At 37.9% G+C, this 19045-nt stretch overlaps 1 protein-coding gene across 1 annotated transcript in view; it reads right to left on the bottom strand.

Annotated features, from left to right (window-relative positions):
• The window catches only part of LOC123516283, an 88814-nt gene extending 80118 nt beyond the window's left edge, over window positions 1-8696 (bottom strand). Inside the window, exons 1-2 of the mRNA XM_045275545.1 lie at window positions 8248-8696; window positions 3126-3248 (exon numbers count right to left, since the gene is read on the bottom strand). Of these exons, the coding sequence (XP_045131480.1) occupies window positions 3126-3206 (81 nt within the window). The 5' untranslated portion in view covers window positions 3207-3248; window positions 8248-8696. The remainder of the gene's footprint in view (window positions 1-3125; window positions 3249-8247) is intronic.
• Window positions 8697-19045: the final 10349 nt, after the last annotated feature.

The raw sequence follows: 19045 nt of genomic DNA, 5'->3' as shown, positions 1-19045 counted from the left end.
AAATGGTTGAGGACAAACATGTCTAGTCACAACAAATAAGGAATTGTGTGGGTAACACATAAGCCCTCCATAATAGGCCCTCGGAGGGTGGCGCACCAACCAGGGTAAGGCATTACTAGGCTGTAGTAAAACTAAATTGTATTGGCCCACAGAGTGAGGCCAATAATCCATGCCATGTTGCCATATCTTTCATTAATTCAAGGAAAACAATAACAGTTTTCTATTCAATTGATTTTGCTTAAAAAAAAAATTTTTAAGTGGGGCGGGACACAACAAACATGAAGATCTCTGCAGGTAATTATGTGGTAAGTAAATAAATACAGTAAAGGTGCTGGTTACAAAAGTGAAAATGAGACTGGTAATTTACATAATATTTACTGTTATGACCTCTCAAGATACCAATCTAACATAGTGAGTGGTGAGAAGATACATATCTTAAGATGAGACAGCATTTTATTTAAGTTATTACCGCCAAGCTCCACTTATTTATTGAACATCATTGGATGCAGAGACTTTTTTTCCTTGGTGTGGCTGTTCAACACACAGTAAGACAGGGAAACGTCAGTGTCTACTTCCATTGTGGCGACCAGAAAGTGAGTTGATATGCACGTGTGTGCCTCCCTGATGACCTGACTACCCCCTTCCCCAAGGAAAAATTAAAAAGCTAGTTTGCAATCTTTTTCTTCTTTATTTTTTCTTTTACTTTTACTCCTTGACAGGCAAGAGGAATTACTAACTACTTAATGAGCATGATTTTGATAGCTTGTGGATAAAAATAAAGAACTTAAAGACACTTACCGCGATAACCCAACATAACCTAAAACATAAACCCGCCTGTAGGTGCACTGAGCTGTCGTAACTTTCCTTCACTTACAGTACTCCAAGCAGAGAAACCGCAGCGATAAAGGGTAGCGCGATATCTGCCATCATAGCAGATACAATTTTACACTACTGGCAAAACTTTCATGGTTGTATTCTAATCTGGAGGTTTTGTAGCTGATATTGTCAGCTTAAGGTATTGGAAACTGCCTCCTCTTCTCTATATGTAAATGACATACAGTATGGAGTAACCAGCTATATCAATTAATTTTTTGATGATGCAAAATTGTTAAGAGTAATCAAGACCCGAGAAGACTATTTGCTACTGCAGGAAGATAGAGACAAAATTTATGAGTGGAGTAAGAAGTAAAAGTTAAAATTCAATGCCAAGAAATGCCATGTAATGGAATTAGGAAAGAGTAAGAGAAGACCAGTATGTAACTATTTGATGGGAGAGGAACAAATAATGAAGACTAAAGAAGAAAAGATCTGGGAGTGGTTATAGAAGAAACTCTGAGCCTCAAAAAACTTATAACTAAAATGTTTGGAACAACGTATAAAATGTTGACTAATATTAGGGTGACACTGCACCACCTGGACAAGGATATGACGAAAAAAATTATTATGAATATGATACGTCCACAGTTAGAATATGTAACAGTGGTGTGGTTGCCAAGCTTGAAAAAAGGATATAAGAAAATTAGAACAGATCCAGAGGATGACTACAAAGATGGTGCCAAAACTAAAGGACCTAACATATGAAGAAAGGCTGAAAGAAATGGGACTGCCAACCTTACAAGATAGAAGAGAATGAGGGGATCTAATAACATTGTATAAAATAGTTAATGGCATTGAAAAGATAGACAAGAAAGACCTGTGCTAGAGACAGAAGAAGCTGGAAGGGCAAGAGGACAAGCAAAGATCAGGAAGAGGCAGTGTGTGAAGGATACTGGAGAATACAGTTTTCCACATAGAACGATGGAAAAGTGGAATGGTTTGAATGATGAAGTTATTGCAACACATAATGTGCATAGCTTTAACGAAAAATTTAGATAAATGGAGATATGGAAACAGGACACTATGAGCCCCGCTTGAACCCTGTACAATACAACTAGGTAAGTTTGGTAAATACACAAACATAGATAAGAGATTACATGGATAAGAGTATGATGAAAAAGATCATAACCACTATGATAAGATCTAGATTAGAATATGCATCAGTGGTGTGGTCACCATACAAACAGAAGGACATCAGGAAACTAGAAAGAATCCAAAGAACCACTGCAAAGATGGTGCCAGAAATACAGGATCTTACCTATGAAGAAAGATTGAAGAAAATAGAACTACTAATTTTGAAGGATAGACAGGAAAGAGATCTAATAATGATGTATAAGTTAGTAAACATATGGAAAAGATAGGGAAACAAGACCTAGTATCTCTTACAGAGAATTAAGATACACAAACAAGAGAACACTCCAAGATCATGAAAAGTCAGTGTTCAAGTATAGTTTTCCATACAAGACGGTGGACATCTGGAATGGCTTACGTGAAGAGATCATAACAGCAGAAAGTAAGCAAAAATTTAAGGAAATGTTGGATAAAAGCAGATATGGAGACAGGTCACTATGAGCCCCACTTGAACCCTGTCATTAGAAGCCATTATAGAATTACAAAGGTAAAAGGAAAGGGCTACAAAGCCAATGAAAATTGAGGCAGACATTGTTACACATTTGCCAATTGAACTGTGTAAATATTGATCTTGGCACTGAAAGTGTTGTGCCACACATACCCATTTTCTCTTGAATGGCTTGGACAACTCAAATGACTCAGACACTATAAGAGTTACCACGGGGTATTTTAGCCAGTATATAAATCAAGCGGCTAAAAATGACTTGATCAAAGGGCAAAAATGCTCACCATGCACTCAGGACAGAACATTATAAAAGAAAGGAAGAAAAAACAGGGATCCTGAAAGTGTCCAACATCCAAAAATGGACATATTCAGCTCCCATTCAACCAAAGTTTACTGTAGAATTAATTTTATACAAAGAAAAAATTATATGAACAAGGATGTGACTGTGCCTACTTCCCTTACAAGAGCACAGTACTGACAAAGACCAAGTGAGAGCAAGCAACACCAGGCATCTCTTAGTTTACTGTTTGCCACCTGGTGGAAGACAGTTCTTGTCCAAACAGATGTTTGTTACTTGAATATTTGCTCATTATCACCACTTATTGTTTACCTCTTAGTAAAACAAACGGTAGATTGTGATCTATTTCATACAAAGATGAGTTCATTATCTTACCTTCAGTCTTGTGCTTTCTTGATGCAAAAAATTTAGTTGCTGGAGATCACTAGCCTGGAGGATCACCAAACTGGATGACATCTCGAGATCTAGTAGTTCCACAATTGCTGAGGCCCTCAATAACTGCAGTACAATAACAAGTATGTATTTTATAACACATGAGAACGAGGAGACCTAATAACCATGTACAAGATAGTCAATGACATTGAAAAAGATAGACAAGCAAGACCTAGTACTTGTGATGGAAGAAGATAGAAGGATAAGAGAACATGTAAAGAAGATCAGGATGAGGTAGTGTGTGATGGATATTGGAAACTACAGTTTTCCACACAGAATGGTGGAGAAGTGGAATGCATTGAATAATGAAGTTGTTACAGCACATAATGTGCATAACTTTAAGGAAAAATTAGATAAATGGAGACATGGAGACAGAACACTATGGGCACCCTTGAACTCTGTACAGTACAACAAGGTAAGTACACACACACACGGAGCTCGCTCCATAATGGGGAAGACTGGCTGGGTGACCGAGGTGAATTACACACACACACACACACACACACACACACACACACACACACACACACACACACACACACATGGGAGATGGAATATGCAGGAGTTGTGTGGACTCCCCATAAAAAGAAACACATAAGAAAATTAGAGAGACTACAATAAAATGGCTACAAGAATGGTTCCAGAATTTAAAGGGATGGCTTATGAGGAGAGACTAAAGGCTATGGATCTACCAACCTTGGAGCAGAGAAGAGAGGAGATCTGATACAAGTTTATAAATTGATTAACGGAATGGATGAAGTGGATAATGAGAAACTGATCCTGAGAGAAGAATATGACTTTAGAAGCACAAGATCGCATAGTAAGAAACTAAGGAAGGGACGATGTCTGAGAGATGTTAAAAAATTTTGTTTCCCGCAAAGATGTGTTGAGACTTGGAACAGTTTGAGTGAGGAAGTGGTGTCAGCAAAGAGTGTGCATAGTTTTAAAGAAAAATTGGATAAGTGTAGATATGGAGACGGGACCACACGAGCATAAAGCCCAGGCCCTGTAAAACTACAACTAGGTAAATACAACTAGGTAAATACACACACACACAATGATATATTCCTACAAAAATATAACAAAGAAATGATTAAATAATTACCTATCTATAGAGTAAAGAAAAGTAAGTATACATGCTTGGTACAATGGCAAATGTGGAACCATGCGTGCTTTGGGGTCTGGGGGGCGTCTCCAAGCGCATGGTCAGAGTGTAGGTTGGGCTTCCTAGGCAATGGTTTCCTAGCTGGTGAGCTTTGAGATAGGAGGTACCCCAAAAAGTATCTCCTTTAGCCCATAAATTCCCATGAAAAGCCCACATGGTATAAATAAAAAAAAAAAAAAGAGCTAAAAGAGATAGAGATAAAGCTTGGAAAAAACTCAAAAAGCAGAGAAATGAAAAAAGCAGACAGCTGTATAAGGATGCAAGAAATTAATATATTAGAACAAGGAGAGAGAGGAAGAAAGAAACTTTGAGAAAGATGTGGTGCGGAAAAGCAAAGATGAACCCAAACTTTTCTACAAATACATAAATGGTAAGATAAAGAATAAGGAAACAATAGAAAAAAATTGTTAAAGGAGGGAAAACATACCAAACAACAAAGGAAATGCATGAAACAATGAATGAGAGTTTTAAAATGTGTTCACTGAAGAAGAGGAGTTTACAGAACCAAATAGGACATTGCATTGTGAAGGCTTACAGGAAATCATAGTGCACGAAGAAGAAATTGGAAGACTACTAGAAAATTTGGATGTCAGAAAAGCGATGAGGCCAGATGGTGTATCAAGCTGGTCATTAAAGGAATGTAAATATCTGTTGTTGGAACCAATTTCAGAAATGGTTGAAAGTTTATTAAAAGAAGGGAGAGTACCACTGGAATGGAAAAAAGCTAACATAATCCCAATATTCAAAGAAGGAAAGTCCACTGAGCCATTAAATTACAGACCGGTGTCAATTACAAGTGTTGTGGGGAAGATATGTAAAATTGTCAAGGAAAAATGTGTTAAATATCTGGAAGAAAACAAGTTCAGGACAGGAAGATCATGTGTGTTAAATTTACTAAGTTTCTACTCAAGAGTAATAGAAGGACTAGATAACACAGATGGATGGCTGGACACTGTATTCCTAGACATACAAAAGGCTTTTGATAAAGTCCCTCCAAGTAGACTACTTTGGAAGTTAAGATAATATAGAAGGACTGAGAGGAATTATGTTAGATTGGTTAAGGGATTACTTGAAGGATAAAGAGATGAGAACTGTGATCAGAGATACATGCTCATACTGGAGTAAAGTAACAAGTGGATTGCCACAAGGGTCAGTGTTAGCCATTATGTTCCAGGTACGTATATGTAAACAACATACAGAGTGGAATGACGAGTTATATTAATTTGTTTGCTGATGATGCAAAATTGCTAAGAGTAATCAAGACACGAGATGACTGTTTGCTGCTGCAGAAAGATATAAACAAAATTTATGAGTAGTGTAAGTGAAAGTTGGAATTCAATGCCAAGATATACCACGTAATGGAATTAGGAAAGAGTAAAGAGAAGAACTATTTGATGGGAGAGGAACAAATAATGAAGATTAAAGAGGGAAAAGATCTGGAAGTAGTTATACAAGAAAATCTGAACCCCAAAAAAACACATAAGTAAAATATTTGAATCATCATATAAAATGGGGACTAATATCAGAGTGGCATTTCAGTAATTGGACAAATATATGATAAAAAAAATTATTACAAGCACTTTTCATCCAAAGTTGGAATATGCAGCAGTGGTGTAGTTGCCGAGCCTGAAAAAAGATATAAGAAGATTAGAACGGATGCAGAGGATAGCTACAAAAATGGTGCCAGAACTAAAGGGCCTAATATATGAAGGAAGGCTGAAGGAAATGAGACTGCCAACCTTACAAGATAGAAAAGAAAAAGGGTCATTCCACCATGGTGGTCATTATGTTCGGAGGTAACTTACGAGTGTAGTCTTACCTATATCTCTAGAAGTTATGCAGGTAGCGAGATATGATTCTTACCAAGATAGTACTAATGACTAAGGAAGAAAATGAGACTATCCAGAACATTCTATACTTATTGGTGTTTTTGATATTCATTTTTTAAAAGGCTATGGTTGTCATTACAAAAATGCAACACAGAGTTCGACTTGCGAAAGTAAAAGGAACTTTCAAAATATTTTATATGAAGGTTATAAAGGAAGCATTAAGCTATGCAAATATGTATAGCTTTTGGCAAATTTTATTTCAGTTTTTCCTGTAAAAAATAATAAATGCCATCACAGTTGTTACAAAAATTCCATCACAGTTGTTAAGAAATGAAGCAAAAATAATGGCACTAATGAAGTACCAAAACATTATAAATGTATGTGCGTATATCTATCTATCTATCTATCTATCTATCTATCTATATATATATATATATATATATATATATATATATATATATATATATATATATATATATATATATATATGTATATGGTCATTCCACAAAAATGTCAATCTTTAGTGTGAATCTCAGAAATCATATATATATATATATATATATATATATATATATATATATATATATATATATATATATATATATATATATATATATATATATACCAAATGGAAGCCTTACTCTTCAATTTTGCAGAAATTAGAATCAGAAACTTTAAGAAGAAATGAAGCTACCACAACAACAAGAAACAAACAAACAGCAAGCAGCTGTGACTGACAGCTGTGACCTTGACACTCACCCCACTCCTTCACCACTTTCATCTCCCCTTCCATCCCATCCCCTCACACAGCCAGGCTCTCCTCCACCCTTTGTGTTCATCATAACACTACTATGATCTATTGAAACACTGCTTTTCTCACTAGCTTCATCATCACAACTATACAACATCACCCAACTGTCACTCTAAGCCTCACTATTGGTAACATAGCATGCAACAGCTACACATTTTTAAAGATGTAGGTATCCCTGCAAATGTTTTGGCACTGGGAGATTCCTCACAATCATGTCTTCTTGAATAGTGTCAACATCTCCATTCTTAAGAAACACAAACAATACACAGATTAGCTATAGATGGTAACAGCATATGTGCACAGAATGACAGTCTGTTACAGTCTGTCATTTGATTCACACGATGAACAAAAAGATGTAACAACTGCAATATAATTACACTAAAATAGATAGCCAGAGAAAAAATGGCAAATGGTGCACAGGTACCCGTCAACTAAATCTACGTTGGATATGAAGTTATATTAATCTGCTCCAAAAAATCACTGCCTTGTACAAACACACATTATTTTGTTGCGGTCGTTGCATTCAAAATTGTTCTATATGATCAATTATAACTGAGTACTAAATTGCTTAGAATTGCCAACAACATCCTAACCTAATACAGTGATGACCACACTTCTAATATACAATGAAGTCAGAATCAACAATCCTCCATGTAATGAAAAAATGGGAAACAAAAATTAAGGTTTAGTTGGGAAAAAAAATTTAAATCACAATTTTCTTAAACTTCAAAGCCTCATATAAAAATTTGGCTAGATATTTTTCAGTTTTGTCTTCAGATTCGGAAACTTCAGGCTTTCAGCTTTAATTTAATATATTACAAACCTAGTTTGGACTATTTTTCAATTTTGATCCTCAGGTTGACATCAGCATGGAGACCTAATAACATTGTATAATATAGTTAATGGCATTGAAATGATAGACAAGCAAGACCCGGTGCTGGTGACAGAAGCTGGAAGGACAAGAGGACATGTAAAGAAGATTAGGAAGAGGCAGTGTGAAGGATATTGGAAAATACGATTTTCCACATAGAACAGTGGAAAAGTAGAATGCATTGAATGATGAAGTTGTTATAGCACATAATATGCATAGCTTTAAAGAAAAATAAGATGTGGAGATATGGAGACAGGACACAACGAGTCCCGCTCAATACAGCTAGGTAAATACACTACTTAAACATAGTAAAACAAGCAAACAACCACAACTTGTAGAAGTGTCAATGAGTTACTAACAAAGACCGATAGTAAACATAAACCACTTACTTCATTCAAATACAATGCAAACTCAAAATGCCAGCAAGTTCAAGTTTCACATCCTATTCTTGTTCCTGTTGGCGATTTTGTGGCCTTGCTAGGTGTTGGGCCCCACCCTCTAATGCCACAATGGTGGTGGTTGCAGGCAAGTTATTTGGTTAGATTCTGGGAAGCTGTCCAATTAAATCCTACATCAATGTGGGTAGGTGTGGAGGGACGGTGACCGTGAGACAGGATAATGTAATGCGATCTGTTACTGCCCTTCGTGTTCACCTCTCATGTTTCATGACACTGCGAGATCATTTACCATTACACAACTTTCTTGAGAAAATATCAGCCTAAAGTTTTCATCATAGTGTTTTATCTGGCATTAATAAATAGCGACCTACGTACACATTCACAGACATGAATAGTGTACCAAAGAATCACATGAAGTGTCTGTCAGGTGATCAATGACATTAATATAAATGTTATTTATGCCGCTAATTTGCTTATTCCATTAATAAGTATTTCTGCAAAATATCAATAAAATTTGATAGCATTATTCACTCTATCAATTCTGGTTAACTTGATCGTAATATAATCTATGCATAGTTTTATATACATATTTTTTTTTTTTTTTTTTTTCCTTCCAGCCCGCTGGGGCGGTTCAAGCTGGCGTGGGATTAAATGCCATTGTTTCGTGTCCCACTTTTATGTATACTTCTTTTTCTTCTTGATTATGTTCTTCTATTCTTGGATTATTTTCTTTTGACTTTCTTTCCAAATTTTGTCAATTTATTATTTTTCTTAGGTTACCGTCAAAGAGGTTTTATGACCTTGTTACCGTCTGTTTTTCTTTTTTTTCATATATGATTGAATTGTTTTTATCCACATGGCATTACCATCTTCAAAATCTTTTATGAATACATTTCTTATCAATTCATATTTTTTTTAATAAATGTTTTGCAATTAGCATTTTCATTTTCATTTTTTTTTTTTTACATAGTTAACAGGAAGATGTATAATAAGTACGTTTCTTATTAATTTATATTTTCTTTGAGCAGATGTTTTGCAAATAGCATTTAATTTTCATGATTTTGGCATAACAGGAATATGTTCCAATATCTCCTCACTGTTGAAGTGCATGCAACACTTCGTCCTCTCATAGTTTATTACTGACATTGACGGCCAGACCAACACCTGTGAGACATGAATTATAGGAATATAACAAAAAGAGCAAACCACAAATCAACGACAGTTTATAGAATCAACAATAAACCAACATAGTTCATAGAATACAAAAATAAATTCATTAACTGAGAAAGTTTAAATAATATATATAGAAAATGCAACTTACCCACAAGTGGGGGAAAAAGTAGTTTGAGGAATGAGCGTACTATAGCTGTAGTGCTAGAGTAGAAAAGACTGCCGTTACCGTAGTAGCAATTGAATAAAGCTGTTGAGAGCTCGGACTTGCCGGTGGTTTCGATATGAACACACAAATTGTATAGTTAGGTTATAAATTAATATTCGTAGCACACTACACTGTTTGCTGTGTATGTTGGGAGCTGTAAAATATTTCTATAGACTGGGTTTTCAATTCTCTGTAGCTTGATTAGCTCTTCGATCCTCAGTATTATCTATCTAATACTTCAGATGCAAATATCGATAACGTATACCTTGGAGTATAGAGTGGCGGAAAGAAACAGGACGAAGGGGAGGAAAAGGGATTGGAGGAAAAAGTGTGTAGGAAGGGAAAAAAAATAGAGTAGTGGAAGGAGAGAGAGAGAGAGAGAGAGAGAGAGAGAGAGAGAGAGAGAGAGAGAGAGAAATGTACGAGCATAAACTCCAGTAAGTAGTTCCCTTCCATGGCTTTCAAAATAAATTTTCTAACATCGTTAACGCCACCAAGACATGCGAAAACACTCTAACAACTAGACTATAATTTCAATATAACCCAGTCTCACCGATTAGTGTTATACCCACCCCTCCCCCACCACCCCCCCCCCAAAAAAAAAAAAAAGAAATCTAAGGACGAAGTCCCTACACAAGTGCCAATTTTGAATTTCCATATACATTTTAAAGAAAATACAATTTATCAACGTTGAAAAGTAACTATGACAAAATTTTGTCTATATTATTATAACGGAATGATAATTTACGCTTTCCAGGAATTAACACAGAATATTAACAAAGTCTAAGTTCCCCCATTACGATATTCCGTGTCTTTCATGACACGCCATGTTTGTTGTTTTGAAAATCATACATACCCTTCAAGCTTGATAATACCAAGTCCCCATTGTTTAGCCAGCTTTCTTTGACTTTCCAGTGACCTATACATTATGTAGCATCTGCTAATATGTTTGAGTAATGCTAACATGCTCTAATAGTCTCCAAATTTTCATTCTAAATGTGAGGATGAATATTTACGTATTTTTTCCAATTTTCAGTATAGAACAGGCTAATTTAGTAGGCTCCAATGGTTTTGAATTTTGTACTAGGTTTTCAAGAACGAGTTAATTCAGTTGCCTGGTATTAACAATCATTATACTAACGAAAAACAATTTTGATTCCTTTATTTTTTTCCAATTTTCTCCCCATTACAACATTATATCACACCAAGCTATGTGGTTAGCAAGGACATACTACAACACACTGATATTAATGTTATCATAGAAAAACATGATGGCTTTAGAAGAGGAAGAAAAAAAAGTAAATTTTTGCATGTAGAGTTTAAACCGCTTCAGCACTAGAACGCATATATGCTGTCATGTTTTAAGCTTTTTAGTCTGAATAGGAAGATATTGAAGAGTTAAGCATCAAACGAAAGATTTTACGTCCAGAGCGATCCAGAGTCACCTGTAGCATCAAGATCACGATCAAGATAGAAGCTGTGATTTGAATCGACTCACCAGACTCCCCACACTACAGAAACGACCAGTTGGCACAGCGCTGCTATCCACGCAAGGCTTCCCTCCAAGTCTCATAAGGATAAGGCTTTACCTATAAAGGTATTGAGTGTTTCATCTTGTTTTGCCTGTGTCCTGTGAGTGTGTCCCTTCCTCGGGGCTCATTTGAATTTAATGGGTAGTGGTGAAGGTTGTATAGAAGGGGCAGCCTGCAGGCATGGCAGCTCAAGTTGTAGGTTATAATGATTGATTGATTGATACATCTGTTTTTGTATTAAAAAAATGGATAGATAGTTTTTACAATAACATGAACTGGTCACTTCTGGATGAAATTTTTATATATTTATTTTTTCAGGCAGATTTCAACTTATTTTGAATGAATATGCACTTCATTTCCGTTGCAAATCCGTATTTTTTTTTTTTAAATCCTCTTTCCCCGGCTCTTACGGAAACAGGATTTTGCGATGAAACAAACCCATTTTTTTTTTTATAGCTCTCGACATGTTTCGGTGCACTTTCTTTTCGCTGTGTATATAACAGTTGTTTTCTTTATTTTATTATTATTTAATTTTTTTACCACCCCTCTCCTCCCCCCATCTATTGTGGAAACACAAGTTTGTGGTAAAACGAAGCATTTTTTTTCTGGTATATATTAATGTATTTTAAATTAATATGCACTAACCTAACATAGCCAAAATGTAACCAACCTAATCAGACCTAACCTAACGTAACCTGACCTGACCTAACCTAACCTAACCTAACCTGACCTGACCTGACCTGACCTAACCTAACCTAACCTAACCTAACCTAACCTAACCTAACCTAACCTGACCAAACTAAACCTAACCTAACCTGACCTGACCTGACCAACCTAAGCCTAACCTTACCTGACCAACCAAGAACCAAACCAAACCTAACCTAACCTAACTAAACCTAACCTGACCTGACCTGACCTGACCCAACCCAACCTGACCTGACCAATCCAACCTAACCTGACCTGACCCAACCAAGCTAAACCAACCTAACCTAACCTAACCTAACCTATCCTAATTTAACCTAAGTAAATCTAAGCTAGCCTAACCTAATTTAACCTAACCTAAAAAAAAAAAAAAAAAAAAAAAAAAAAACTGGTGGTGGGACAAGAACAACAATAGACAGGTTATCACAGGAGAAGAAGAAACATACAAATGATATTTGTGGAAGATTCAGTAAGATGGTAAGAGAAATGGATGTGGCACTTTTTTTCAATTTTGTTTATTCCTTGTGGGCTTTTCACAGGAATTTATGGGCTAAAGAGGGTACTTTTTTGTGGTATCTCCTATCTTAAAGCCCCGAGTGACCCCTCAGACCCCAAAGCACACATGGTTCCACTGCACCACGGTGGCCCATATTTTACTTTTATGTGATATCTGTGAGATTTGGTATCATGTTAAGTTAATTGTGAAGGGATACCTGATGTCTATAAGTTCATGATGGAGGAAAAGGCAGGATCACAATATGCATGGCATTGTGTTTCCTGCAAGAATGGATTTGTAAAATTAAAACTATATATAGAGAGAGACTAGAGAAGATACAAACAGATTTGACTGAAAAACAAGATGTACTACAGGTAGAATTAAGTGAGATTCGAGAAGCAGTAAAAATAGACCGGGATGACGTGAAAGATATCTGAAACAGGGTAACATTGTTGGAAGCTAAGGAAATGGATGTACCGGTAAGTGAACATTTGAAATGGGGCAAGGAGAGGTTATAACTTACAAGGCTTAAGTTCTCTAATGAAGAGAGTCGAAGTTGGGGAAGGATGGGCAGCAGCTGGAGAACAACAGGCATCTTGGAAAAAAAAAAAAAAATTAATATGCTCACTGTTTTGGAAGAGATAAATGTTAAGAAAAAGAGGGAAAATAGCAGTGTTGTATAATGTTTGAGGAAATTACTCAAACATATTTTTGGAAAGGATTAAGTATGCTGGGCAGATTGTGAAGAAAATTGTAAATGAATGGCTTATTCATGAAGATAGGTGGTAAGAATGATAAGGCTTGGGAATAAGATAGATGGCCAACACTGCCCAGTACTGGCTACATTAACTGATCCAGGAGTCAATCAATGAATCAATCACGGGGGGCACTTTGCCTCACCTACCCTATGGCACCACTCCAGGTGGTCAAGCCTCATGAGTCTCCGCGCAAGCTCCCTTCCCATGCCAAGTAACTCCCAGCAAGAGTCATTGACTCACCACAGCTATGAGTTCTGTGGACCTCCCCTTGGCCTCCTCCATGCTGGATTATCTCTTTCAGAGACAACCCGATATGCAGGATTAGCTTCTGGGTAGTGTGCCACATGCCCATATAGTTACAGAAGTACATGAGACTTACCGTAGGTTAGTTGAAGTGTGCTTCGGATTTTGCGAGGCACATCACGTCTGCTAGATGGTAGAGTTCACATGAGACACACTACACTTCGCCACACTGTCAGTCTTTAAAGATACAACTACCCACATGAAGCATCATCTCCCAACCATTCCAGTTTGGAAATTGTCATTGTATAACCCAAGAACCGTCAATTAAAAAAGGAGGGAGTGGACGGCATGTGAACTCTACCATCTAGCAGACGTGATGTGCCTCGCAAAATCCGAAGCACACTTCAACTAACCTACGGTAAGTCTCATGTACTTCTGTAATTTTACTTCGGCAAATCACTTGTTTGCTAGATGGTGCTGTTCACATGAGATTTTAAAGTCATGTGGGTGTTGTATGCAGATATTTCAGTAAAAAATCACATCTTGTAAATAGGTGTAAAGAAAATTCCCTATTACAAAGTCCCAATCTTCTTTATGAAAATATAACATTATCCTCAATGGACATAACAGATCAAAACATACATTATACCGAGCCCAGCACTGCCTCTTGAAAAGAGTCTTTGTCCCCTTGTATATCCTTATTATAATATTTAGCAAATGTGGCTTCCTGCGTCCAGCCAGCCTTTGCCATGATAGTGGCAATTGGCACTTCCAGTGCCTTTGCCATAGAGACTGATGCAGGTCTAATACTACTAGCTGTGTACCGCTTGTTGTCAATCCCACATTTACCTAACATTGTCTTAAGCCACCTGGCCACCGTGTCTTTAGAAACACTCCTATGAGGTTTTATATAACTTATGAGTAGTTTCCCATCTGCATTCCCAGATTCTGTCTGCAGCCTCTCAGTTCTTTCTATATATTCCTTCATAGTCCTAAATACACACAGTCTGTAATCCTGAGTATAAGCTGTAAACACAATTGTACGAACAATAAATTTTGGCCTGCATTGCTTAATGTTACCTCCTAACATAACTGAAACTGAGTCTTCTCCAAATGCAATGTTTTCTAGCAATAATAAGTGCAAAGTTTGGATCCTGGCTGCCTGTGTCAGTGCCATCAGCATCACCAACTTTAGCGACAAGTTTTTCAGAGAGAGGCAGTGTAGTGGTTCCATGATCCTTATCTTCTGTAACGCAGATTTCACATACAAGGTCATCGCATACCTGGGCGTAGAAGGGTGCAAGTTGAAAACTCCGCGCAGAAATCTGTTGATGAGTGGGTGATTTCCCGCTCTACAGCCTTCCACCATTATTCCTAGGGCTGAGAGAGCCCCTCCTGCCGTGTTAATACTTTCATAACCCACACCTCTGAAAATTATGAGACAAAAAATTTAAGATGTCTGCTACAGACGGCGCAACAAAATTGTGACCATCTCTTGATTTGAGTGTTATATTGTCTCTCAGTTCCTGGCTTCCAAGAAGCCATGATGATTTCCGTGCTCCCAGTTGTGTCCTGACAACTGACAAGCCATCAAATTTGTGTGTTTCATTATTGGATGCTCCTCTGCAGTTGACGGATGCAGTAGCACATTTTTCCTGCTCTGTATGACCCGAGGGTCCTCTACTAGCATCCGAAGGAGCATGCCCATCCAAGGTTGCAATGGCCAAAGTGGAACTATGATCCATCCTCTGGCCCTTTCTTCCTGTAACTTCTGTAGACATCTAGAGATCAGAGAGAATGGAGGAAAGAGGTAAACTAAGTCAAACTTTGCCCATGGAATCCGGTGTCCATGAACAGAATTGAGCCACTTGTTTGTTCAGACGTGAAGCAAACAGGTCTATGCAAGGAGTCCTAAATATATAACACAATTCCTTAAATATCATCTCATTCAGCTGCCACTCATGCCTATCATTAAAGGAACGTGATGCCACGTCTGCCATTACATTGCACTTGCCTGGTATGTGAGAGGCTGTAATCCATACACCATTACTAACACACCATTCCCAAATGTCCCGACAAATGTCATCACAAACTATCGACCCAACACATCCCATCTCATTTACGTAATTAATCGCTGTGGTATTATCACATAACACCCTGATGTGCAACCCTCTAAGGAGATGGGTAAAAAATTTCAATGTGAATAATACACCCATTAATTCACGTGCATTAATGTGCAAACATACCTCATCTGTGGACCATCTGCCATTAGTAGTGATGCTATTGATGCAACCTGCCCAACCTAGATTTGAAGCATGTGTAAACAACTCAGTATCTGGTGCCTTTCTGAATATTTTCCTGTCCTGAGTTTCCATTTCCTTAATCCACCAGTTTAAATTTGTTCTAATCTCCTCAGTAATATCCATTCATCTATTAAAATCTCCACACGCCTCTTCCAAAGCCTTGATCTTTGCCCTTTCCATTCTCCTATAGTGCTGCTTCCCCATCTCTACAGCTGGGATTGCTGCCACCAGCAGTCCAATCACTAGCCACAACTCTAATTTTCTCTTTCTTTTTAGTGCCTAAAAGAGAGCAATGCTACATAATCTTATCCCTCCTACACACAGGCAGGGTAACAGTCATGGCCACCGAGTCTATCACATTGCCTAAATATTCAATACGTGTAGTGGGAATCAATACAAATTTCTTCACATTTATGCAGAAACCAACTCTGCAACAATTGAATAGTGTCATTCATGCAATCAAAACATCTAGGCAAAGAGCTACTACACATAAGCGTATCATCAATATAACTAGTGATGTTATGGCTTTTATGTCTTAGTGTTGAGAAAACAGGCTTCAGAAGTTTTGTAAAGAGACGAGGTCTATCTGAAAATCCATTAGGTAGACATGTGAATTGGTAAATCTTAGCTGACCATCTAAAACAAAGATATTTCTGTTGGTCCTCTGCAATTTTCACTGAATAATATGCCTTCTTAAGATCAATAGAGGCCATAATTGCTTGTTCGAAATTTTCCATTTTAAAGTGATTATAGGTCACATGCCTGTTCAGTTTCTCAAGATTTAACACCATCCTATAATTATAATCCCCAGTCTTATTCTTCCTCAGGAAGACTGGTGAAAGTATTTGTTGATCCTGTCTATGCGTTTCTATGATGGCCTTTATCTCTAACAATTTATTAACCTGATTCATAATAAGTGTGTCTTCCTCACTAAACACATACTGTATATCCTCACTAAATAAATATCCAATACTATCTTCATCTATATCCAGATGACAATGTTTCACCATATCCAAGATGAACGGGTTACTTGTAATCACATGCCATTCTTTGATAAACTTGTGAAGTTGCCCAGCCTCAAACTGCTGTCTCACCTGAGTTAACGCCGGGGTTGTGTTGACCCCGGCCTCGCAAGTTTTTTGCTGTCCAAGCTTGACCAGGGTAGGAGCCCCTGGGTTCACCACTGGAGGGTGTCCTGCGAAATCCATATGGTTGAAATCTGGATGAAAATCCACGGGAGGGGGCCTTGGCAAAAAAAAATCCGCTGTTTACCCCCACCAAATCTGCCACTGCTGGAAGTCCAAAACGTAAAAGGCTTCTTACAGGTGAACTTGCTTTTCAGCCTTTCGGACTCCTCAATTTTCCTGGTGGCTTGTGAAAGGTCATCCCCAAACAATAGACCCGTTATGGAAGCCTTGTCTGCACACAAGTGTGAATATTTGGGATTAATGTCCAATAATGCCTTGGCATTATTGGGCAATGCCCACTACAGAAACAACTTGACCCAGCAACATGTCATTGTTAAAAAAGCCCGCCTGTATGATAATATATGGGTGGTAATGCCGCGCGCCCGAGCGCGGGAAACTCGTGTAAGCTTGTCATACTTGTCGTCTTTGTGTATTATGCTGCTATTTTTTAGTCACTATATCGCCTTCGAAGAGGAAAGTGGACGCTTCTCTCTTCGGAGAAAAAGAGAGAGAGAGTGTGTGACATTTGCTAATATTTTAGACACAAGCGGGACGCATGTAGCTTATCTTTCAAGAGGAAGAGGGGGAGGGAGGGAAGGGAGAGGGAAACGAAGGGAGGAGAGAGAGAGAGAGAGATTAGAAAATTTGTTGTTTTTGTATTTGTGTGTGTGTGTGTGTGTGTGTGTGTGTGTGTGTGTGTGTGTGTGTGTGTTTTCACGAATGTTACAAGGCGGGACGCATGTAACTTATCTTTCGAGAGAGAGAGAGAGAGAGATTGGAACAGTCTATGCCATTGGGTAATTTTAGACACAAGCCGGGACGCATGTAGCTTATCTTTAGTGATTGATGGAGACAAGGATGGTGGGAGGAGCACTAGGATTTCAAGGACAGCATACGGCGTGTGTAGTTGGTATCCAACACACTATACGGGACAACTGAACTGAAGAAAGCTCAGAAAAGAAATATGACGCCTATATGCTACTGGGGCTTCATGACGCCTACATAGGCGTCACCGTATTGAAGGGGTTAAAAGGGATCCGGATTACTCTAGTTATGAGACTTGAGAGGATGAGGAGTGAATTGTACTGGAACTAGGAGGCGGACTAGTTAAAAAGGACAATTATAACTAGCGAGAAAAATGATCCGCGAAGTGAGGGGATTGAGGGTTCGCATGAACATATGATGATCCCAACACTTGGATAACACTTATTACACACCTGCCTATGTGCAGAAAATAGTGATACGTGCTATCAGTGAACACGCTTTTCTACCTGGTTTCCTGCTCTACCACTGCTATGTGATACCAATGAAAGTCACGAAGCACTTTTAACCCAAAGGGAGCCACTTGATCGCACAAAGGTAAATTTAAACCACATGCAGAGTAAGTCACAGAAAAAACACATCAAAGTCACACCACAGAAACATATTAAAAAAAAAAAATAATGTAATTACACAAAAAAAGTCACTGGAAAAATGGAACACTGAACAAAGGTTATAAGGGTCCTGTCACGATCACCAATTGTTACGTTCACCGGTTGAATGGGTAAGATTGGCATCGTGGAGCCGGTGAACAATACCAATAAAAAAAAAAAAAAAAACTGCAGGTTCAACTGGTGAGGATATGCAAAGGGAGCACTTAAGAAGCTATTTAATAACCCAATAACAAAACACACATGAAACATACACAGATATATATAACACAAATAAATATAACAATAAAGAACCCAACTTAACATAACATAACATATAACATAACATAAATAATAGGATAACAAAGGGCCACCAGGGCCCATCTAGGTTATCCTGTATCAGTGGCACAGTGACCTCGTCATCAGTACTTAACAATACCTAACAATAATACTAATCCTATATGGAGGACGAGGGGAAGTGATACTTATGAGGTGTCGCAGTGGTGAAGTGCTGGGTGATGTGGATCCCACGGTATTCCAAGAGGCGTTGTGTTCACTGGTTGAGGCCTTCACCTCGACTGCCTTCCAAAAATCAGGGAGCTCGCTTAACACTTCCGCTTGAGTCGAATGGGACCGCGTGAATCCTACTTTGGGACAGGAGAGGGGCTTCATGAGACGGTGACGTGGAGGGGAGGTGGAGAGGTGGCGAACAAGGTAGCAAGTGGAGGAGGTGATGGTAGTGGAGTATGTTACGGGCGGGCTGTAACATTAGTTATATGCT

This window comes from Portunus trituberculatus, chromosome 40, assembly GCF_017591435.1.
Source record: "Portunus trituberculatus isolate SZX2019 chromosome 40, ASM1759143v1, whole genome shotgun sequence".
NCBI classification, from domain to species: domain Eukaryota; kingdom Metazoa; phylum Arthropoda; class Malacostraca; order Decapoda; family Portunidae; genus Portunus; species Portunus trituberculatus.
Note: the sequence above shows the minus strand (reverse complement) of the source record. Positions and strands in the feature narration are given on the sequence as shown.